This window comes from Xenopus tropicalis, chromosome 2 (genome assembly GCF_000004195.4).
Source record: "Xenopus tropicalis strain Nigerian chromosome 2, UCB_Xtro_10.0, whole genome shotgun sequence".
Classification (NCBI taxonomy): domain Eukaryota; kingdom Metazoa; phylum Chordata; class Amphibia; order Anura; family Pipidae; genus Xenopus; species Xenopus tropicalis.
The window spans coordinates 29,435,521-29,459,933 of NC_030678.2; the positions used below are offsets into that span (position 1 = coordinate 29,435,521).

The 24,413-nt window shown below is 38.1% G+C and overlaps 1 protein-coding gene across 2 annotated transcripts in view; it reads left to right on the forward strand.

The window, feature by feature from the left end:
- mospd2 (motile sperm domain containing 2) overlaps window positions 1-22,111 on the forward strand; it is a 53,756-nt gene extending 31,645 nt beyond the window's left edge. For both annotated transcript variants that reach the window (XM_012956821.3, NM_001008141.2), the window contains 8 exon segments: window positions 34-158; window positions 3,372-3,524; window positions 15,455-15,567; window positions 17,151-17,247; window positions 18,152-18,248; window positions 18,911-19,040; window positions 20,418-20,520; window positions 21,039-22,111. In XM_012956821.3, the coding sequence (XP_012812275.1) occupies window positions 34-158; window positions 3,372-3,524; window positions 15,455-15,567; window positions 17,151-17,247; window positions 18,152-18,248; window positions 18,911-19,040; window positions 20,418-20,520; window positions 21,039-21,185 (965 nt within the window). In that variant the 3' untranslated portion in view covers window positions 21,186-22,111.
- The last annotated feature ends 2,302 nt before the right edge of the window (window positions 22,112-24,413 follow it).

The window sequence follows — 24,413 nt, forward strand, 5'->3', positions numbered from 1 at the left end:
TGTATTCTTACTGTTCTTCCATTTTATTATAAGCTGCCTTCAAAATTGTGAAAAGTTGGCTTGGTCCAGAGGCTATAAGTTTGCTGAAATTTGCAAACAAGAATCAAGTTCAGGACTACATCAGTGCAGAATACTTGCCACCTCATATGGGAGGAACAGTAAGTTTTAGAGCTTTAATAAATAACCACAATGCCTTATAATGATTGATCTCTTCTTCCAATAGAAGGCCAGGCAGCTCTGCCAGGTACCAGGGGTGACCAAACAAAAACACCATAGTTATTTTTTCCTTGTTGTGTCCTTCTGTGTCTGCTCAGACAAAAACTTGTTCTTTACTGTTTTAGGGTATTATTTTTCTTTGCTTCTGGTCACACCCACTGCCATGAAAGCATGCTGCATCACCTTGGGTTACACCCCCAATCTGTTATTTTGTAAAGTGACTTAGATTGACATGAGAGGGAAAGAAGGAATTATGGAATGAGCAGATTATCAGTGGGTTACTGTAGTCAAAAACAGAATATGACAGCAGTGACAGTAACCTCATTTTATAAATGCTAAGGAAAGCCCTGCAACATGTGTGCCTTTGAACATAGCAAAACAGAACTTTGGAAATTTTTAATTAATCTTGTGGCAGAAAGTGGTGACTGCTGTGCATAGTAATGTATACCAAATGTTTTTAGGTCAGCATTATTGCATATTAATGGGTAATTTTGTTAAAGTAAACTTGTGCAAATTTGCTTTATAGTGATTTTCAAAGCCAAGTAAGTTTTGGTTTAATTTCCTAATTATTGCCTAAATTATATATAAAATGTATGTAAAATGGCACAAAACATACTCTAAAGTGTCTGTTTAATGAGACAAAACAAATTTAAGATTGGTACTTGGTGAGCTAAAAAAATTAAATATCACACAAACTTCATATTTCAATGCTTAAAAAATTAACCATTTTATAGTATATCCAACTGGACACACACCGGATTAAGTTCTTTGATCCAGAAAGAATGATTAAAAGGAAGATGCAGCTTTGAAGAAAGTACCTGAAGATAGCTAGACGAATTCCCCACTTGGAGAGGAACAGGTCTGAGATGTTTATCAGCTGCTGACTTCTAACAAATAGCAGATCTATTCAAAGCCCAAAATGGTCTTGAAATCGCGAAAAAGCTGATTCATCAGCAGGCACATGTATTTTACTGAAGACAAATGGTAGAGCCAGAGGATTAAAAAAGGAGAAAATCCCAATGACTCATGGCATACATTGTTATGGGCAAATTCAGCCCAGGGAAAAAGCTTGAACCAGTTATCATGGTTTTGGGAAATAAAACAGCAAAGAAATTGTTTCAGGGTTTGAGTAGTCCTTTTAGTCTGGTGGTTGTTTTCAGGATGGTAAGCAAAGTTACTAGTTATGCCTAAAAGTTTGCAGAAGGCACACTAGAGCCAGAACATAAACTGGACTCTATGACAATGGAGGAGTGGAACATATGTAATCGAAAAATCTCAAAACCAAAATCTCAGCCAAAATGGCAGCAGAAGGGAGCTTCTTCAGAGGAATAAAATGGGCCATCTTAGAAAAACAATCCACAACCACCAGGAAGGTAGTGAAATTTGTAGATTTGGGTAGATCAACAAGAAAGCCCAATAAGTTCACCTGTCTTTCTAACACCAGAATGACCAGCAATCTTGAAGGAATCCAGAGCATACTCAGGGGGAGACACGGAGCATGGCAAGGTCAGAGGCACAGGAGCAATAACCCACTTGGGCAATAATGGGGCAGGGAGGGAGTGTAGAGACTTCTTTAGAGATTAGAGACCACCACTTTGACATTTTTACAACCAGAGGGATCAGAACTATGGAAATAAAATCTTCAGAAAAACAGTGGCTGATGGGCTTTGTGTGTATTATGTCTCTTGGCAGAAGAAATATACTCTCAGGACTCAAAGGCTATTCAGGTGACCATAAAGTTATAGTCTTTTTTAAATGAGCAGTAATTGGAGCAACCATCTGTAAAAAAAAAAAACCTTTGATAAAAGTTGGCAAACAAAAAATCGTTAAATAGCTTTAGATACTTTCACAGAAGTATGATGTAGCCTAAAAAAGAACTACTTTGTCAAAGTCATATTTTTCAGGCATAGTTTATTTTCTCTCAGATGCTGCAGGACTTTGGAAATATGTTTAGATACAGAAGAAAACACCAAGATGTCATCTAAAAAGATTACAACACGGGACTTAAGCATGTCACAAAAAATATAATTGATAAAGCATAACCAGGTACTCGTAATGACCATCCCTGGTTTCCTGGTTTTGAAAGCAGTCTTTCACTCAGAAAATGCAAATAAGATTATAGAGTTCAGATAAAATTTTAGCAAAGAGTTCAGATATACGTGCATAGTGGTTTTTGACAGTGATTTGGTTTAAACCTGGATAGGTAATTGAAGGTTTAAGGCTCCCATCCTCTCAGTAGGAAAGCACTCTGGAAAAAGATCAAACTGAATCTTGCACTGATTTAGAAACTCATGGCAGGTATCGGAAGGAGCAGGCATCTTTGCCTCAGAGGTTGGAGCCATTCTAACAAAGCATCCGATGGTCGCACGAAAGATCGCAAACCGCCACATGTGTGGCCACCTTAAGACAGATGCAATTGCTGACCCTCTTGAACCTCTACGCACTTGATAAAAGCTTCCAACACAAATTTCAGGGAAATGGCTGGGCCACAGCCTGAATGGGCTCCACCTTGGCCCAAGCTAACTGTCTCAAACTGTGTAGAAGTAAACCTGGAAAATGTTCAAGTAATAACACTCTTCAATGAGCATGACACTGCTGGGACCTTCTTCACTGATGCCCTTGTGGGGCCCCTGGAACTTTTGCTGACGACTGACAGAGAGAACGTGAACAATGTGGAGCTTGATCCAAAGCACAGTACAAACGGGTAAATCATAATCGTAGTCAAGCATAGGCAAGGAGTCATGGCATGCTTTGTACAGGGTCAGGAAGACAATACCCAAGAGATCAGAACAGTAAACAAGGCTTGGCAGGAACTGTAACAGTAATAGTGTAATAATGCTACAGTGGAGCTGGAGTTCCACACCTTGGCAAGGCTTATGCATAAAATAGGCTGGATCTTCCAGAAATTTTTGTCCAGAAGAAGAAAAAAATAACTACATTTCACATATGCAAATTAAGCTTGCATCATAATTACTAACATTAATGTGCTGCTTAAAAGTAATTGATGGCTAGTGCATTGTGGGCTTAGTTGGATGCTGGAATTTTATGTTTTACAGTGTGTAACAGAGAAGTTACATATATATGGGAAATGTGATATATCCTGTGATTGCACTAAGGTGTTTTCTAAACATTTTTTCTTTTTTGAAAAAACGTAGGATCCCTTCAAGTATAGTTATCCTCCATTGCCTGATGATGACTTTCAAACGCCACTGTGTGAGAATGGACCAGTAGCAAGTGAGGATGATTCCGAAAGTAAACTGAGTGAATCAGATCTCCGTGACACCGTAGATTTAAGTGTGCCAAAAAAGGTAACGCTTCTCTCTGGTATAATTAGATCAAGAAGATAATGATCATTTCTATATACACAGTACTTTATATCCCCACAAATGATAAATATATACCAAGGATGTTTTAAAGAATGCGTGGGTTTAACCTCAAGAACTCGCATTTCTAAAGATTTATAATATTCCTGCAAACATAAAGGGTAACTAATTTATCTTCTACAACAGCCTGCTCTATAGCTATGGTTGCATTGCAAAAAAAACCATATGTAGTTTAGCTTTTCTAATTCATTAAACAAGAGGTCTTCTGTTTATTATAGGAGTTTTGCTCAGTGACTTTTGTGCAGCACAAATCATATATCACTGAAATGCTGCCACAGTAGCAAAATCTGGTTATTTACATATAAATAACACGTATGCCTCATTTTAATTGACTGGAAGATCACAACATACTCATTTGGAGTTAAAAATATTCTGTATTGCCGCCACCATCACATTTTCCTAAAGCAAATAGCAGCTTTCACTCAGTGGCCATTTTTCCTCTGATACATAATCAGATACATTTAAATCTGCAAACAACATATACACACAAGAATGAAGACTCACACAGGCAGAACTGTCTTAGATTAAAGTTCTGCTTTGTTTGAGCTGAGCTCAGGAGAGGAAGTAAGGAAAAAGAAATTGAAGCAGACAGCTAGAGCTGAGTTTCTATGGGAACCAGCAATGCCATCGCTTTACTGGCTGCTAGACTGGAGGGCGTGTTTAGTAATCTGAATTTAGAACAACTGAGCATGCCCATAAGCCAGAAGTCAAAGCAAATTCCTGAGGGAGGGGGCCGAGTGGGTTACAGGAGGAGAACGAAATCTAAGTGATTAAGGGGATGCTGCAGCCTTACTATTAACCTTTGGACAACCAGCGTGGCAGGTATTGAAAGATTTCAAAGAGGCTGTTCAATAATTAAAATTTTGTGTGTGGGGTTTACATGTAATTTAAGTCCAAAAAATCAAAACTCGAATTCAGATTTTTAAATAAATAATCATTCTAATTTTTTTTAAAAAATGCAAGTTTATATATAAGCCCATAAGGGGCAGATATATCCAAATCTGAGTACAGAGTGCACCACAGAAAAATTCACCCACTTTCTATTTACTCCTATGAGATTTTTAGAAGCGTATCTATCAGTTGGTGAAAGTTTGAGTTTACCATTTGATAAATACACTGCAAAAAATACTATAGGAAAGAATAGAAAATGGGTGAATTTTTCTGTAGTGAGTTCTAAACTCACATTTTGATAAATCTGCCCCAAAAAATTCTAACAAGCAGTGAAGATTGTGAACTAGTGTTTGAAAACCATTAGCTTATTCCCGAGAGAGAGACGATAAATAAGTAGGAGGAAAAAAAAAGTGCATGTGTTGCTTGTGCTACTTGGGTAGTTGTTGGTGATCCAATTAATATGACTAAAACATACAAGCTAATCAAATCAATGACCAGATTGCTCCATGCCAAACATTTCCTAAATATATGTACAAGGAAATGGCACACTGTGCTTAATGTTGGACCCCCACAGTGTTCTACCCCCATGAGCCTGTGCAGTCCTTTTTCTTCTAGGTAAATGTTGCAGGGTGGTTCCCCACAAGAGCTGGTAACATGTCATTTCCTTCAAAGTATTATTGTAAATTTTGGTTTTCGCTGACAAGGTAGGGGTGTATTCTGTAGGTACTGTTTAATACTAGATAGTTATATTCATTATTAAGCTGGATAGTGGCTCACTGGGTAGCCATTTTGCCTTGCAAGCTGGGCACTCCCAAATAAAAACAATATAGTGTAGTAAGTTACTTATAGTGACTTGTGCACTTGTATGATCTCTCCTTTACCACACACCTAGTGAGTCGATCTACTCAACAGAAATAGATCAGTATTAAGCCAAATGGAAATAAATGGTGGGTGCATATGGTCTTGCAGCAGATCTCCAAATGCCCCAGCGATGTCAAAATGCTTCACAGGTTGGACATAGAATATACAAGCCAGTATATAGTGCAGTAGATTTTAATAAGTGAGAATCCAATATAGGTATAGCACATGGACAAATAGATGGGTTCAATTCAGTCCTTCAATTTAGTCCTTAATTCCTGTATGTTCTTCATGGGTTCATTAACTTCTAATAAAACTGACTCTGTGAATGTGATGGAACCTGAGACTGTAAGCTCCACCAGGGCAGGGAGTGATGTGAAATTTCTGTAAATCAGTGTGTAAGTGTGTCAACACACTATAAATTACATATAACCATAATGGCATATCTGCGCTAGATTGATCAAATCTAATTGCACACTAGCTCATAAAGTTTGCTGCACTGGTTTAACATGCGCATTATAGGACTTATGTATAAGGGTGACTAGCCATAATGCATGTTATTTTTAATCATTCCAGAACAAATGTACTCACCACTTGTAGGCACAAATATTTGTGAATGGTCTGCATACCTGCGCAAGTTAAACCTGCCATGTAAAGGGTGTTACATGGTCAACCACATTTATGCCTCTTGTATGCATGCAATTAAGTGGCACAAAGAGGCTGCACCTATGGATGCCACAGTCTGATCGGGCCCTGAGCGCAATGCCTGCCTAAGGGAGGTGTTTAGTACAAGGCTCACTTGGACCCCAGTACCCTGTGATAAGCTCACAAAGCTTAAGGATCTCCACACTGGTACTGCCACAAGCACTACATGAATGGCATTCCAGTTGGCACAGTTCCCTGCCCATTAATTCACATTACACTTGCGCCTAATAATACATTGTTATTCTGACATGTGTACTTTATGTTAATAGTGTTTTAAGGGGCTGATTTACTAAAATTAGTTTTTTTTCTGGCCGTTAAAGTCGTATAAACTCGACGTGGTATAAATTCGAATTAAACTCGATCATTTTTGTATTTATTTAAAATGTCACGATAATGCTGTTATTGGTTGTACGAAAAATTCGAGTTTTATTTTTTCCAAAGAAGAATTGCTCCAGCAGCCATTTTAGGAGTATTGGCGTTCATTCTTGGAACACGATAATGTGTTGAAATTTCACTAGAAACATTTTTAGTAATCGAAGCTTTTCATAAGACTTGGTACTTGACAGATCAAACCTGCCAAATTTTTTTTTCAGAGAAGAAAGTAACCTACACTTTAATAAATCTTGACTTATACGAGATATTTCGCAGAAAACTTAAATTTTTCTAGGAAAATTTCAGAAAAACTTGAATTTTGCAAGAAACAATATCGAAAAAACAGAGTACTGGAACATTTGTAAATTTCGGAAATATCTTTTTCTCAAAATTGCTTAGTATATGTGCCCCTCAATGTATAGTTTAGTGGTGTTGTCTGATAACAGTTTATGCCCGATTTCCTAGGCATGCAAGCACAGTGTTAAACAAATAAAACTCTCTGCTTTTCTGACTGTGAAAAAAATCACATTTGATTGTCAGCTTCTTTACTTGCTATCAATAACCTGTTTGTGTCTGTCTGTAATAAAAACTGCACCCAATATCATTAATCCTGATCGTCGTAAGCATTTTGTCAACTGATCTAGAACTACTATCAGTATCTAACACCCTGCAGTTACTGATCAACATGTAGACTCAAGAAACCATGTCATATGGAAGAAAGTCCGCTTGATGCCACAGATAACAGGAGAGACCAGCTTGATTCATCCCTATAAGCTTTCTGTGCTTGTCGCTGCACCTACCTCTCGCCCAGCGGTTCTTAGCACCTTTCCTTTTTTCCCTACCAGTGTAATTCTCTGCTTTCTTTCACTTACCAATGAAAACCAAATGAAAAGATCTTGGACTGCTTCCCACTGTCTAAGCTGTAAGTTTACAATACATTTCTATAATTATTTAGTTTTACAGTCTTCAACTTTCCAAACATCTTGTGCTTATAAATAATGATTTGTTTTACTTGCATTGCTGTTTCAGCTAGCGACTGCTTTGTCTGAAGGTCTGGCTGAAGAGGAACCGAATGTAACAACAGGGTTGCAAGTTTGTCACATGAGTGACATGTGAGCAGGAACTCCAATGGTAAAAATCTCTTAGTGCAAATGGATTTAAAGACAAAGGGAAATGCTGTATGTTGGTTTACTAACCGCACACTAAATGCAGACCTAAAGTGTATAGAGGTCACTTTGCAGACTACATGGAAACAACCTATTCTGCACTTTGGTATTTCTTAAAGAGTAAACCAAATTCAGATCCAATTCTGATTATTCAAATGTGAAATGTCAAAATAGCATCCTATCTGCACAATATTTGTAAAGTATAGAGAGTATTTACTCTGGGCTCCAGCAATAGAAGTGTGCCAATTGCTAAAAGGGGAACTCCAGCTTCCGAGCCACAATTTGTTATAGAGCCCCACACAACACAGAAACCCCTAATATACCTATCGCTGTAACCTGTTCCTTCAAAAAGTATAAATAAATACCATTTTTATATGCTGAAATCCAGCTGCAAAACAGGTCTTCTCTTTCTGCATCATTTACAATCCTGCGGGAAGCCTGCGGGTCCAAAGGATTGTTATGGCGCCCAGTTTGCTCTAGGCTCCATAGACTTCATTGTATAACATTATCATTTTAATATAATCCAGCCCTCAAATACACTATTTGCAAAGTAATCGGCCCACTACATGTAATAAGTTGGACAGCAATGGCCTAGTCAGGCATTATTTGGTGGTACTAATCATGTAGGAACTTTTATTTATCTCTGAGGCTAGAGACTGGAACATTGGCGGCCTATACAGTGCAGCTGCTGCAGAGCATTTGCTGTTTTTATGTGGTCTTTTAACAGAGTTATCACTTGGGCAAGGTGCCTGTTTCTCTGTCATTTATGTAAACAGCCAATATGTTTGACTCCTTACGGTGGCTGATAGTCAAGAACAGTCCAGTCAGCAGCTAATTGTCTTTAGCTAGTGTCTTTAATGGAATGCCTTAATGTGCCCATACACACACAAACATTTATTTATATATACTTCTTGGATTTTTAATAATAATTCTAATTTGTCAACCACCATAGCTTGGGCCTTTCTATTTGCTTATATTAGCCCCACATTTAAAATATATAATTTCTGGTAGAAACATTTGCCAGGCTTCTTTTTAAAAAAAAAAAAAAAAGCTTTTCCAAATCTCTGGCTCAAAGTCGTTCTATTTATAATCTGTCCGTATTTGAACCACCCAGTGATCTTTCGGTCGTTTAATTATTGTTTAGAACCCCTATTCTGATATTTGCTTTTCAGCATGCCTACTGAAAATGTAATGTGTCATGCTTAATCATGTCTTAAATTGCATTTTTCTCCTTCACTGGTTTATTTTAAGCCTCAGTAGCAACTGCAATATTTTTCTTGTTGTTGTGGCAATGAGTGCCCTATCTCTAATGGAAGATCAGGTTTTTTCCTTATCTCTGAACTTTTCCAGTTGATTTCTAATATGTAACCTAAATAAACCCCCATTTAAATTCCATATCCCCATTTTACATTGTCGTACATAAGAATTTAAATTCATTAGAATTATAGCTATTGTGGAATGGCTTGGAAGTGTAGTTCAGATACTTCTGGAGTCCTGAGAGTTGGGATGAAGATGGCACTGCACTGCTTGCAACTTCTTTTGAATTAAAAATAAAATGTATTTATTTGTGCTATTTATGTTTTTCAGAATGAAGATGGTTCTGCTTGCACTGAAGAAATGTGATATTTACTAAAAGCTACTAACTTAATGCTGTTTGTATTTTGGTGTTGTTCATTGCTAAACAGATGTTTCTCTTCCAGACTAAATAGAGTGTCCACCTATATTAGGGGCTGGCAGGCCACGGCTCTAAACACTGACATTTCTTTGCTGAGAGTATGTAAACTAGACACGAGGGGTCATTAACAATGCCCCACACGGTGTGCAAAGCTGCAGACTGCTGTTTGAGTCTAGTGTGGCCTTGGTTAGGCCACACAAGATTTGAAAGGGAGGGATATAGGTGTACCGCCCTCTACCCACCCTTAACTTGTGCATAGTGAAAGGAGATGCAGCCACATCAGAGCCCTGTACTTACCTGTACCTAAAGACAGGCCTGGGTTGCATCTCCTGATTCTGCTCACCACACGTAGCTCTGGATTTTCAATCTGGCAGTTTGTACATAAAGCAACAAGCTTGGGGGTGCAAGTTCTGTTAAATGATCACTAAGGGTTGCAATCTAGCCCACTCTTTTGTACTTGTACCCCCCCAGGCTTGTAAATGTTTTTTTCTTACTGCTCTCTCTCTCTGAATGGTTATTAAGCTGACTTGGGGTTTGCTTGCCAACCACTGACTGTTTGTCAGCTCTCAGCTGTCCCAACAATACCCTCAAGCTTCTTTGCTTGAATACACTTATAGTACTTACTAAAAGTGGCTACAGCAGGCAGTTTTGGGGTTATCTGATCAATAGACCCATGGTTTTAGTGGCCAAATTGCAGTAAGTAAATGTCATTTCAAGTGTCATTTTCCTCATTTACATTCTCACTAGAAGCATCAGCAGACATGAATTTCTATCCATACACAATGCCTGTAATCCAGTAGAATTAGAATATGGTCTGAAAAACTTGCCTGCCAAGGGACTGATTCCTGGGGACAATATCTAAAAAATTGGACAAGCTCTCTGGTCATATTACTATTTTTATGACCACCTTAAGAATTACATTCAAAATTGACTCTAACCCAGTAGCCTAGTAATAAATAAAAAAAAAATAAACATTACTATAATTTGACATTATTGAGTTTGTAGTTTAAGAAGAATGTCTCCAGCTTTCCTCGGACCCCTGAGACTTTTGGCTTGTCATATTTTCTAAGAAGAAAGCATCTATAGTGGTATTACAATATATTGACCATTTTTGTGAAATCAAGTAATAAAGACCATATTTCTTTCTTTCAGACCATAAATTTTGAGAGAGATTATTTTTCCCTGTACAAATAATTACATTTATGATGTTGAAATAGACATTGCCAAGTGACTAACATATCTCTAGACCAGTGATCCCCAACTAGTGGTTCATAAGCAACTTGTTGCTCACCAACCCTTTGGATGTTGCTCCCAGTGGCTGCTCATTCCTGGCTTGGAGGCAAGTATTGGTTGCATAAAAACCCAGTGTAAAGCCAAGCAGAGCCTTCTGTAGGCTGCCAGTCCACATAGGGGCTACCAAATAGCCAATTATAGCTCTTATTTGCACCCCTCTGACCTTTTTCCATGCTTGTGTTGCTCCCCAACACTTTTTCCATTTGAATGTGGGTCACGGGTATAAAAGGTTGGGGATCCCTGCTCTAGACGTTGTTTTTTTTTTTTTTTTTTTTACTTTCACTTGGAAAGCCTTTCCATTTCTTATGAAGACAATGTATAATATTTATGTCGGATTCAAACTTAATCTCAGTTTCAGGCTTAGTAAATTTGTCTTAGCCTTCTAACCATACTAGAAATTGGAAAGTACCAATAAATTAAGCGCCCTAAAATCTAGAGGATTTAACCCACTGTTTGAGTAGTTAGCGCTCAATCTAGACAAATAAAGTTTATATATTTTACTTTTCATATACATTCTCTTAATGCTCCATCTAAAATCCCTATATCATTTTGCTTAATCAGTAGTGGTAAATCGATCAAATGATGTAGCAATCTTGGAAAAATCAACATTTTTAAGAAGCACGCCCTGTTAAATTTAACATAGCATTTTTCCATTTGTGACACTGTGATAGTATATTGTTTATATTTGGGGAGATATTTAGATTTTAGAGATTTTATGTTTTGTTTTGGTAAGTACTGCTCACAGTAGAGTCTATAATAACCTGTTCACAATTCTGTAATAATAATAATAATTCCTTGGAAGGGACTTAAATGACAACTCAGCTATTGTTGTAATAGTAATAACCAGCAGAATATAATCCAAGAAGAACGTCACCGAAGAACAACATATATATGGTATACATATATTTAAGTCCCTCATCTATAAATTCTTGCTGATCTACAGTTCTTATGAACAACTTGAAAGCCTCATGTTCTGTGATTCCTGGACTAAACGTACTGAAACTATACAGCGTTTGTCAAGCTCAGTCCTGGGATGATAAGAAAATGAATATGCAATAAATGATTATGTACATGTTAAGGATAATGTGTAAAATCAATACTCAGTTGACTGTATAATAAATTGTTATTGTGCACCGTATTCTCTCTCATTGTGGGAATGAAGTTATTTAGCCAATGGTTCCAAAGCGCTTATAAGCAATCATATGTTGGTCATGCATCTTGCCTATGAAAATGTCACAGATGAACTTTATTTAGCACTGTTTATGTGTTTACTGTTCAGGTTCATTTTAGTGACCTGTTTACATCTTTTTCTGCATTGACATTTTGCTAGTGATTTGTTGGGGGACACACTATTAGAAGATCTCACACCATTTGTTTTGTTACATAAAAAAGTCTGCTCCTGCCCTGATGAGTTTATCCTTTATTTACTTAACGGGGACCTGCATCACTTTATAGAGATTCACATCCTTTACATCAGTCCCTGCCCCAGTGGAGCTTACAATCTAAGGTCCCTATCACATTCACACACAAATTCAAGGGAGCGAATTGAGATTACTGTATGTTTTTGGACAGTGGAAGGGAAATCCACACAAGTCAACAGAATTTTAGTTTGTGACTAGGAACTAAATGTTTTCTCCTGATCTAGACACTAATTGGGAAAAATAATCTGTAATCTAGACTAGTGAGACCTCTGTTATTTTCCCTAATTTTTCAAATAAGCACACCTGCACTCAAAATAAACTTATATGTCTGACACCCAAGCCTTATACTCATTCTGCAATGTATATGGGATGGAACAGTTGAAAGATCTGTCATGTTTTTTACACCAAATTATATATAATTTTCCCACATGGCTGTTTTAATGACTCAGTGGTCGTCTGCTTTACTGCTTTTGTGTGTAGCTTCAAACACAATCCTGATAAAGGTTGCACTTTAATTATCTCCATATTATTTTGCATTTATACATTGTACAAATACAAAGCATGTGAGCATTTTTATACCTCAAGGTTTCAGTTATTTGACTAATGGGAGCACTGAGACGTACTTTTGCTAACCCTTGCTCAATGAGTGTGTTAAAGGTTACAGTGCTGCAATGTAGCTTGTGACCAGGCTGTTGTGGTTGCATGACCTGCCAACTAAATGAATTTGTCATTACAATAATAAATCCCCCACACAAAACTTTCCCAGATTGCTTCATCAGTATAAAAGGGATGTTATTTTGGCCGTTGTTTCTTTAGAAATGTTGTAATAGTTTATACTGCATATACATATTTATGTTTAACCCATTAACCTTCACCTGGGAAAAACTATATTGTAGTTCCCTGTGGGTTACCTACCTACTGACTTGCTGGCATCCTACAGAGAGCATGGTGTGTAATGACTAGGTGGTGCTAGCAAGGGTTTTTGGGGCCATTCATGAAAGTAGTACATAAAAAAATAACTTTTAAATGCAATTTTTAGATGTGCAATGGCTAATGGTGAGTCCCATTTAAGCATTGCTACCATGAGTGTTTCTAATACAAGCTGCTATTCTAGTTGATAGGGATTTTTTCAGATTCATCTTGTTTGTGCATTTATATTGCATGTATCTATTTGATGTACAATTTTACTGCGTCTGTACTAACTAAAAACACCACTTTTAAGTTTTGTCATGAGTTCTGAAACTGACCTTAAGAGAAAGCGAATGCCTGTGTTATTACCAAAAGAGCCATAAATTCTGCACAGGCAATAAAAAATGTAAACATTTGTATAGCAAAAAGTTTAATATGTATTGTTATATATTGCTAATACCGGTAAACCTCACTATATACAGATATAACATCTCCAACCCTAAGAATTTACACTTTTATTTGCCAAAGGCCAAAAACATAGCATTATGAAGTACGCCCTGTTCTGCTCCTAAAGTGGTACAACTTGGTATTTTGTGTTCTAATTTTTGTGGTTTTAAAAGTTTTGAAACCACAAATAAACTAATTTTCACCAAAACCACAAATGGCAAGTGATTTATTAAAACAGCCCTTTTAAACAGTACGAACGAAAAAAAAATGCGTTGCACAAATAAAAACATAAAAAAAAAAAAACCCACGACACAAAGGACAGCTGCTATTGACTTCTACATGTTTTTGACAGCTTTTGGATGGTGTATTTTAGTGATTAATAGATGGCAAATAAAATCATGTTTTTTTCTATGAAAATCATACTAATCGTGATGGAAAACGCGCAAACATGCCACTGTGTTCTTGGATGATTTTTTTTTTTTTTATAATTTATAGTTCAAAACTGACAAGGTGTTTTTAAAAATAATGATTTATGTCTGAACATTCTAGGAAGGGAATGTAGATCTGACTGGTGTTCAACTGTGGTTGCATGTGAATGTGTTGAATGGCAAGAATGTGACTTGTAAGTGTCAGTTCATGGATTTGTTTAGATTTAAATGAATGGTCTACAGGCATATTCTGTATTATTTAGAGTTGGTCTGATATTCGTCTTGATGGACTCAAATTGACTATTAAATGTTACTGCTAAAAAGTGACATTTTGAATTACAATTATATGCTTTTGACTCTTGCTTAACAATGTATGACCTTAGAATGACCACAGTGAAATATGTATATTCAGTAATTTTCAGGTTGCACTAAATGAAAATGATAAGGAAAATTATCTGGAAGTGAGCACACTGCCCACTGACATATTGGGTACCAAAAACCATGTTTTTAAAAAGTATTAATGAATATTTTCTTCTGCTAATACTACTGCAATATATAGATGCTATGTAAGATGATTCTGATGTGGTGTGTTGATAAACATGCCCCACCTTATTGCACATGTCTAAAATGTTGAGGCATGGACTGATATTCATGGATGGGAATACATTTGAGCTAACTGGCAGATTCGTAAACTGGACACATATTTGTGTGTGTAGGTCCAGCTAATGCGTTTTGTTCCATAGTGGCTGCAGGTGATGCTTTGGTTTATTTCTATAAACACTCCCCTCTCCATCCATCCCTACTGAATGGTCCAGAATGGAGGCAAAGGCTACCTGGAAGCTTCTGAACACAGAAAGCTGCCACTTCAAATAATTTTATGCTGTTTTAACCACAAAATAGAATTCAGGAACAGTCTCAGGATCTTTGAAGCTAACATGTTTTGACATATCTGTGTTTGTTCTGTGAACTGCACTGGGAGGCCTGGCACTGTACTGCTAAATGGTTGGGAGCTGTTTAGGCTTGGTCTACAAAGGCCTACAGTGCTGGTCCATTGTAGTGGTTTATGTCTATGGTTTAAATGAAAGTATTAGAATTTTGAAAATATGATGGAGTGCTGCCTGTGTCTATGAAGTTGGTCCGATGATAAGAGACTTACACTTTATTACCTCGAGCCAAAGTGTTGCTGATTGCTTTTGTGCTCATTCTTCTAAGCAAGGGTTGCATTGGGCACATACATCCATGGATACAGAACTAGACAACAGACTGGGTAATACACTTCCCTAAATCATAGTAGAGAAAGAAGTACTGAATTCCTTTTGGAGTTTGGAAGTATTATCCATAGAATATTGCAGTCATACCTGGAAACCTAAGCATACTTTCCAAGTTACTATATACAGTATATATTCAAGTGGTTTGGATCCCCAAACGAAAATGTTTGTTGCTAAAGAAAGCACTGATGACATTTATTAATGTGTTAGTAACTTTATGGGCTGAAAGTTTCATTAACTTAATTGACTTGGCAGAAACATTGATATCAAATTGGATCTTAAGCGCCCAGGTCTTTAGGAAAGTGGAACTTTCATTTTACTTGTACTTTGGATGAATTTCATCTTCTGTGAATTATTATTCTTTAATTAAAACACTGAACATTAATTAACGCCCACTATTCTTGTATGCTTTCTCTGCCCAGATAAGCATCAGCGACGACCAAATTAAACAGGAGGATGTGGAAAAAAATGATGTAAAGCAAAAAAACAACAGGAAGGCATCAACTGTATTCAAAGGACCTTTGTTACATATCAGGTATCTTAAATCTGAAAATAAGCCTAAAAAGTCTTGTCATTTTTGTTCTTCAAAATTGTTCTTGATTTTTTTTGCCTAATCTTACTTGTAATTTGTCACTTGGTTTTCTCAATCATGAAAGCATCTAAGAAAGTGTTTTTTGCATTGTACCATGTCCCCAGAGACTTTAATGATAACTCAACTCCAGAATTCGCTAGTACAAGGATTGATGGGAAGGTTTGCATTCATACTGAGAGCCGAGGTCCCTGTTTGGTTTAAATGCATCTTGCCAGGTTTGAACTCCTAGAGGAGTAGGGGAAAAGGGATTTTTTTTTTTTCCTTTGGGAACAAAAATTAAATTCCACCTCCGCCATTGTTAAATTGGCCCTTACATTAACAATCTGGCTATATTTAAGAGGTGCAGAATGAAAAAACACAGAAAAGATTAAGTAGATTAGAAATAACCACCAATTGCTACTGTCTACATTCAGTAGGGTATCAGTATAAATTCTTTGTTAAAGGAAAACTATGCCCCCAGAATGAATACTAAACCAACAGATAGTTTATATCATATTAAGTGGCCTTAACCAAACTGGAATATATATACCTGTAAATATTGCCCTTTTACATCCTTTCCCTTAAACCGCCATTTAGTGATGGGCTGTGTGCTCCCTCAGAGATCAGCTGACAGGAAATAATGCAGCTCTAACAGGAAGTAGTGTGGGCAAAAGACAGATCCATGTACCCTGAATCGTATGGTCCCAGGGGGTGGCCCTTAGTAAATAAAATAGCAATTTTCTATTTAGGATTACCCAATTACTAGAAAAGTATATTTTTAAGAAATGGTTTATTTAGATGAAGCAGGGTTTTACATATGAGCTGTTTATGCAATATATTTTTAAAGAGACCCATTGTTGAGGGTATTGTTTTCCTTTAAAGGAGAAAGAAAGGTAAAAACTAAGTAAACTTTATCAGAAAGGTCTATGTAAATACAGCCATAAACACTCACAGAAACACTGACTTCTCTGTCAAAAGATTTGTTGTGTCTGTAATTCCTGTGCCACAGACATGCAGCTTTCTGTTCTCTGCTCTTTCCTGCTCCCCCCTCCCCCAAGAATGCTAAGAACCCCCCCCTTAGGAATGTGGATCCGAGCCAATCAGCAGGAAGCTGACTAATTGAGCATGTTCACTTGGTCTTGGTCTCAGTGCAGGAGTGAGGCATTATGGGAACTTTCTTTACACAGCTCAGCGTTTTTTCTTCCTGTTTGGCTTCTGATCATCTGAACAGGAGAAATATGGGGAGACTTAAGGGCACTATTGAGAGAACTGAAGGTATGCCTGCAGCTTGAGATTAACTCTTTATGAGCCTTTCCTTCTCCTTTAACTACTCTACATACCAAGGATTAGGATTAGTTATTATTATGGTTCATGACATCACAGAACAAACAAAATGATATTACTCATAACCATAATCACAATACAATGTTTATGTTGCACTACGTGGGTGTTTCTTTGTTCACCATTGTAGGCTTGCTGTGTGCATACACATACAGACAGAGCTGTACCTTACGTGGTCTGTAAAGATCTTGTTTGTTTTCTTTCAGTCCAGCAGAAGAACTGCATTTTGGGTCCAAGGAAAGTGGAGAGCGAAAATGTGTAATTGTGCTGAATAATGTAACAAAAAACACAGTAGCATTTAAGGTACAGTAGCTTTTGAAAGCCTTCTGTGTGTATTTTCACATTATATGGGGATTTTTAAGATGTTGTATAACATTTTGGTGGCAGTACTTGCATTATTGTGGGCTGGGCATTACCTACTGTATCAATCTGTTAAATATGTGCCCTTATGTACAGTGCTGCGGAAAATGTTGGCACTTTATAAATAAAACTAATAATGAGCCCATTGTATAAGTTGAGTCAGCACTAGGGATGATTAAGACCTAAACTACATTGGAGATTTCATAGGATGTGTTGGATTGGCAGATCACACTCTACAAGTCAGATGTAGTTGCATGGGTCAAAATATAATGGGATTGATAGAAAAATCTGATGTGTGAACTGCACTGAATCTCTGCCATCTGATTCCACACTCCTGTCGGAAAGGAACACTGCGGCTGTTTGCAACAAGATAGAATCTGATGGAGCCTGAAAGACTTTTTCTTCTCATTGAAATACATAGACTGTCAGATGTAGATGCAGGAACAAAACCCTTCATCCATAGCATTACAACTGTAGGGATCAGATTTTGTAGAGTCCTAAAAAGCTTGTGCTGTTGCATGACAAGATCTGACCCATCCCCCCTTCCTGTATGAATTAGGGTTTGAGATTTGGTCGAATCCTTCCTGAAAGATTTGGTATTTAGCCAAATCCCAAAAAGTCGATTCAGTGCATCCCTTTCAACACATTAGTTTGGTGTCCCAGATAATAGCACTCCACGTATGGCTTATCTCGAATACTTGAAGCAGCAAACTCTCCTCTTTTGATAGCCTATTATGTTGCTATTTTGTTCATTATACATATATAATTATTGTATAATTATTACTGCTGTGCCTGAAAGCATTTATGAAGTTTACAAGCAAGCTAATGACCTCTTCTGTGATCTTAGGTGAGAACAACAGCTCCTGAAAAATACAGAGTCAAACCAAGTAACAGCAGCTGCGAACCAGGATCCACAGTTGATATTGTGGTGTCTCTGCATGCAGGTGAACAGACACTTACTATACATGGTTCTGGCAGATTTCATGGTTTATATAAAGGATAATCTAGAGATCTGTTGATTTTCTGGGTCATTTATTTGTAGGATAGTTTTAGATCTGTGGAGCAGTTGTTTTTGTTGTACGGTGCAGGGAGTGGGAGGCAAGCGTTCATGGTGGGATATCCCTGCAGTGAGAAAACTACTTTGGGTGGCATAGCTCCACCGCTCTCCCAAAACATTTGAATTAGGTTAAACCCCAGTACACAAATGGTCATTATTTGCCATTTAGCCATTATATAGAACACAGTTTCCACCAAACAAATATTTTATTAAGGTGTAAAACCTCAAGACATTATCAACATATTGCAACACCCCCCCCCCCCCAATAAATTGGTCACAAAAATCTCAGCAAAAAGTTTAGATTTATTTTTTCTTGCCGGTACTTTTGATAATATGGAAAATGTCAGGACCGTGCCCTTGGAAGATGAGCATTTGATTGATAGCACTGTCTTTAGAAAGAGCTGCCTTTTCCAGGTATCAAGATGTAATCAACAAATGTTTCCTGTTTTATAACCTTTTTGCAAAAATACTGTATGCACGGGGAGTAAAGCCAGCGGTAAATCTCATAGTGTTGCTTTCCTTTTTTTGATTGGTTTGTCCTTTAAACAGCCTTTGTAGCATCTCTCCAGGACAGATTCTTAGTAATGGCGGCAGAAATGGAGCAGCCCTCCGGTGCCAGCACACAAGAACTCACACAGTTTTGGAAGGAGGTGCCCAGGAGTAAAGTCATGGAGCATAGGTATAGCTTTTATATTATTTTTTATTTTAGCTTTTTTTTAATTTGAGTTTCCAAACCTCTGAAATAATACATACAGTGGTGCTTGAAAATCTGTGAACTCCCGGCTCAGCAGCTCTTTCTCAGATTTGCTGTGTCACTGCAGGTGTAATAAGTATGTAGATGGAGTTTCCAATCCCACCAATAAGTGAGCATTTTAGGTTCATCAAATGACTGGCAGGAACTAAACTTAGCTTGCAGGGTCAAACTGGGCCAGGCCCAGACCCGATCCCTGAGGCGCTCCCTCCCCCGTCGCGCCTAAGGTAAGACTAAAGTAGGTGCGCTTGGTTGCGGCCCCTTGCTGGGGTGGGGGGCCCCTGGGATGGGAGCCATGGTGTGGGCCCTGCACCACCAAGTCAGACCCTGTTAGCTTATGTCGGCCTCCTTACCTGTACTGAGCTAGTAGGCAGTAGCTGCTTCTCTCTTACTGTCAGCAGTTATATATGGCAGGGGAAATGGAGAGTATACAGGGCAGCACCACACTGGAAATGGCAAATGCATATTTTGAGTTTACTGATGTACTGGACTTTAAATTCCCTTTGTTTGCTGATTGAATACAAGAATAAAGTTAGTTTTGCACTGGAGACCCCTTTTGTTTGTATAAGGGGATGAATGGCAACACAAACAAACACATCACCAGCTTTATGTGTTATTGGAAAGGCAAGGAATATTCAACCAGATTTAATCCTTTCAGTTATGGATTTGGCATGAAAAGAATTGGAAGTCAGCTCTAATACCGCATTGTATGGTTTCCAAGCTCTCTGGTTTCCAGTATAAGCAAATAAAAGTGCCCAAATTTACTGGGGGGCCGGGTGTACAAGTGGGAACCAGAGCGAGCGCTGGCGATTTCTTTCTATAACTCACGTTCTGGAGTTGACTGGATGCTAGAAATGATCAAAAGGTACAAAAAGAAGGAGATAGATTGCCAGCACCCTGTTTGTTTTTAAAAATAATTTTTACAAAAAATTAGGTTTTGGTACCAAGCTTAGCCAAAATATGTAAGCTCACGTCAAGGCCCCTCATTGTATGTGAGTCCTACACTGCCTATTAGCATTCCCAGTCTGTAGTGCAATTAAAATCAAGTCCCCCAGCAAACAATGTGACTGATTAGTAAGAAATGTTGCACTTACCCTTAACTCCGGAGCTCTGGTGAGAAGCAGGGTTTTAATGGAATTGTGTTTAATTTTCCATTTTCCTGACAACCAGGCAAGTGTTAACCAATGTGATAACATTCCATTAGAATTCCCCAGGCTTTGCCCCATAGTGTTAAAATCTGTCAAAAGGTATTTGCTTTGATTTTCCAGTTTGTATTTTTTGTTTAATTGAATGTTTTTTTCACAGGTTAAGATGCCACGTTGTTGAAACTAGCAAGCCTGCCTCATTAATCCTAAAATCAAACACAATGAACCACTCTGTATCGGACAGTGACGACTTGCATTTTAAGGTGAATAATGGAGATTATTTAGGTCATACTGCAGATCAGTGGTGCAGTGATATCCTGTATGTGCCAGAGACTGTGTGCGTAACTATAATCTCCGATGCCGGGCACACACTGCTCTAATCTTATCACACAATTAATCCACGGCAGCATTTACCAGTCACAGCTTTGTGCTACACATAGGCCGGTTCCCAGGTGGCATCTCAGTAGATTCTGTATAAAAAATACGCAGCACCAAAAATGAGCTGTCAATTAAAAGTCACTTCTATTTGTCCTTATTAAAACTATAGGTGCATACACAATAGTGGACCATATGGTTAATGCGTTCCTCAGAGGGAAGTGGTGGGACGCTACTTGAACTGAACTCTATGTTTCATGATCAGTAACAGTGCTAGACATGGGACCTTGTGCCATTATATAGCCATTAATATCACCCGAGCAGTTAATTGGTAGGTAGCAAAGAAAAGGCCACACTGTTATTGGATAATGTTAATAACTATATCCTTTTCTGTTTCTGTCCTTAGCTCAATCAGCTGTTGGAAACTAACAGAAGGTTAGAAGCACAGATGGGGCACTGCCTCTGGTTTCAGCACATGTTAGCCACCTTATTATCCATTCTGGTCGCCATTGTTGCTGCTGGAGTGTATATAACGAAACACCAGGACTGTTAAATGTGTTGTTCATCTCCCAGATGCGCTGCCTATGAAACCACCTGTGAGAGAAATGGATCTGCCCCCACATGACCAAAGATGCCTTCAAAGCAGTGTTATGTTGTATAAGACAGCTAATTCATAAAGAGGTTACGACGTTCCCCAGACGTTTAAATGATGCCAATATTTGGTGTAACTTTGCTTATTGTCTTTAGTGGTAAAGCTGTGAAACAGTAATGTAATGAAGTACAGCTCGTAGACAGGCCTGCCGCCATGACCCTGAATGTTATATTAATGTGAGCCTTGGATACTTCTCGTGATAATATTTAAGTCCTAAGCAGATGTTGGCAAATGGTATGCACTACAAAACTCTTATGGATCCTGTGAATTTACCATATAGACTGCTGCTCATCTTGCTTATCTTTCTTCTAGTTTGCAGTTAAATGTTTAGTTGCCATAGTTCTTACTTGCCATAAATACCGGAGCGTTTAGCTGTCCCCAGCAAAGGTATTTTTTTATCACTAATAAATTAGTGGCGAACATTTGCTTTAATTTATGTGCAATCCTCAGCGGCTTACATCCCATGAGTCAGTCGGTGCATATAGATGCTGCGATACTGTGCTAACTACTAAAACCGTAGAATTCAGTCACGCCATGGGTATTTATTTGCTCTTGTCATAGATGAAACCCAGGAACCCCCAGAGGCCATTTGTTAAGAAGGACAGTATTGACAGAACATTGCTTTTCTGTTACATGGATGAAGGATAAATGCATATAGTGCATCAAGCCAATTATAACCTCAGGTTTCAGTCCCTCCTTCCCTCGCTGCTACTGATAATGTAAATAAATGTTTTTATGATACTATTTGGTGTCATAGTCTCACTGCTTATGCCTTCTTGGATGACGTCCTCTATTTTTGTATATAAATGAACATTTGGGCACCCGTACCAGACGAATTGTGTTTTTTATTATTATCTTTAGTAAAGTAAAATGGAAGCATAGAGATACGCTGTCACTGTGCCTGGAGGCGAGAACACTTGGGGGTAGATTTATTATGCAGTTTTAAAAAAAACGCAACAAAATTCCCCACACATTGCCTCTTTTCCGTTGGAAATAACAGTGTAAAAACTGGCGTTTGGTCAGCGTCAATAAAACACACCTTGATAAATTGGCCATTTATTTTACACAGCTTTTTACACCTATATTTGGGGGTTTTTTGGCAAATTTTGTTTTGCACAGCATAATACATAGACCCGTCGGAGTGTTATATTGTGCCAAATCTATCATTCTCCAGTCACATTTACGCTAGTTGCGCTGCACATTGGTGCTCCCTGCTGCTAAATGGCTGGAGGCTTATTCATCAGTTTTCCAATTTGTGAATTTGAGGTTTTTTCGATTTGAATGAACTTTACATTTTGCCAGACTTGAATGTTTGCTTATTTATTAAAAAATAAACAACTTAAACACCAACTAAAATTGAAAAAAACTCAAATCTACTGATCATTTTTAATAGGTCGACTAACTCTCAGAAAAATTTTAAAAACTCAGATTGAAAACAATAGCTAACATTTTGCCTAGGGCAGCTTTCATTGATTTCTACATGAACTTGCAAGCTTTATAGATTTATAGATAGCGGACATTTACACTTTCAATCAGGGAAAAATTTGAATTGGAACATTGATAGATCAGCCCCCCTATAGTATCATTATTATTATTATCAGTAAGTTTAATTGGTGAGTCAACCTCAGCACCACAGGATTATTCTGTCCAAATGGCTCGCCGCATCTTTTTGGACAGTGAATCATGGGGACAAAAATTCCTCAGTAGCCCAGCTGGCCGGCAACTGTCAGAAGATCATTACAGGCGGCCCTCGGGCACGGGGGGAGGCAGCACAAATTTTGCAGGTAGGATTATAGATCCCTTTTAAGACAGCAGCTGAAACTGGGACAATGTAAATATTACCAAAACCACACATAAAATTAAGATTAATTCATATTGTCTTGCATAGCAACATAGTAAGTTAGGTTGAAAAAAGACATATGTCCATCAAGTTCAACCATAATGCCTATATGTAACCTGCCTAACTGCTAGTTGATCCAATGGAAGGCAAAAACCCCATCTGGAGCCTCTCTAATTTGCCTCAGAGAGCTATTTCCCATAACCCTGTATTCCCTCACTTGCTAAAAAGCCACCCAAGCCCTTCTTCAGGGAGGGATTTCTTTAGGGTTCAGGGAGGGAATTCCACAACTTCACAGCTCTCATAGTAAAAAATCCTTTACAAATATTTAGATGGAACCTCCTTTGTAAAATAAAGCATTAGAGAGGTTATTATATGATCCCCTTATATATTTATAAATAGTTATCATACCCCCCCTTAAGTGCCTCTTCTCCAGTGTACAACCTTAACTTGGCCAGTCTTCATAACTGAGACTTTCCATACCCTTTACCAGCTTAGTTGCCCTTCTCTGGACCCTCTCTAACTCAGTAATGTCCCGTTTGAGCACTGGAGACCAAAACTGAACAGCATATTCTAGATGGGGCCTTACCAGCGCTCTGTAAAGGGGAAGAATAACCCCCTCCTCCCATGAATCTATACCCCTTTTAATACAGCTCAAAACCTTGTTTGCCCTTGCAGCTGCTGCCTGGCATTGCTTGCTACAGCCAAGTTTATTATCTACAAGGACTCCAAGGTCCTTCTCCATTATGGATTTGCCTAGTGCAGTCCCATTAAGGGTATAAGTGGAGACCAAAACTGAACAGCATATTCTAGATGGGGCCTTACCAGTACTCTGTAAAGTGGAAGAATAACCCCCTCCTCCCGTGAATCTATACCCCTTTTAACGCAGCTCAAAACCTTGTTTGCCCTTGCAGCTACGGGCCTGGCTTTGTTTGCTACAGCCAAGTTTATTATCTACAAGGACTCCAAGGACCTTCTCCATTATGGATTTGCCTAGTGCAGTCCCATTAAGGGTATAAGTGGCTGCATATTTTTACATCCCAGATGCATGACCTCAGATCCCAAGTCTTAAAATACTAGTTATACATTATTATACAAAAGTAATTTTATGGAGAGTCACCATGTATAAGGGTACAGATAAAAGTTGCATTAAAGTCAGGATTTAGCACATTTCCAAGGGAAGACAATGGGGCAAAAGTTATTATGGGTCAATTGCTTTAAAATGTATCATCCCAGATAATAAAAACCCTGAAGTAGTGTCCTGCATGGGTTCAGGTGGGCAGAGCCATGTC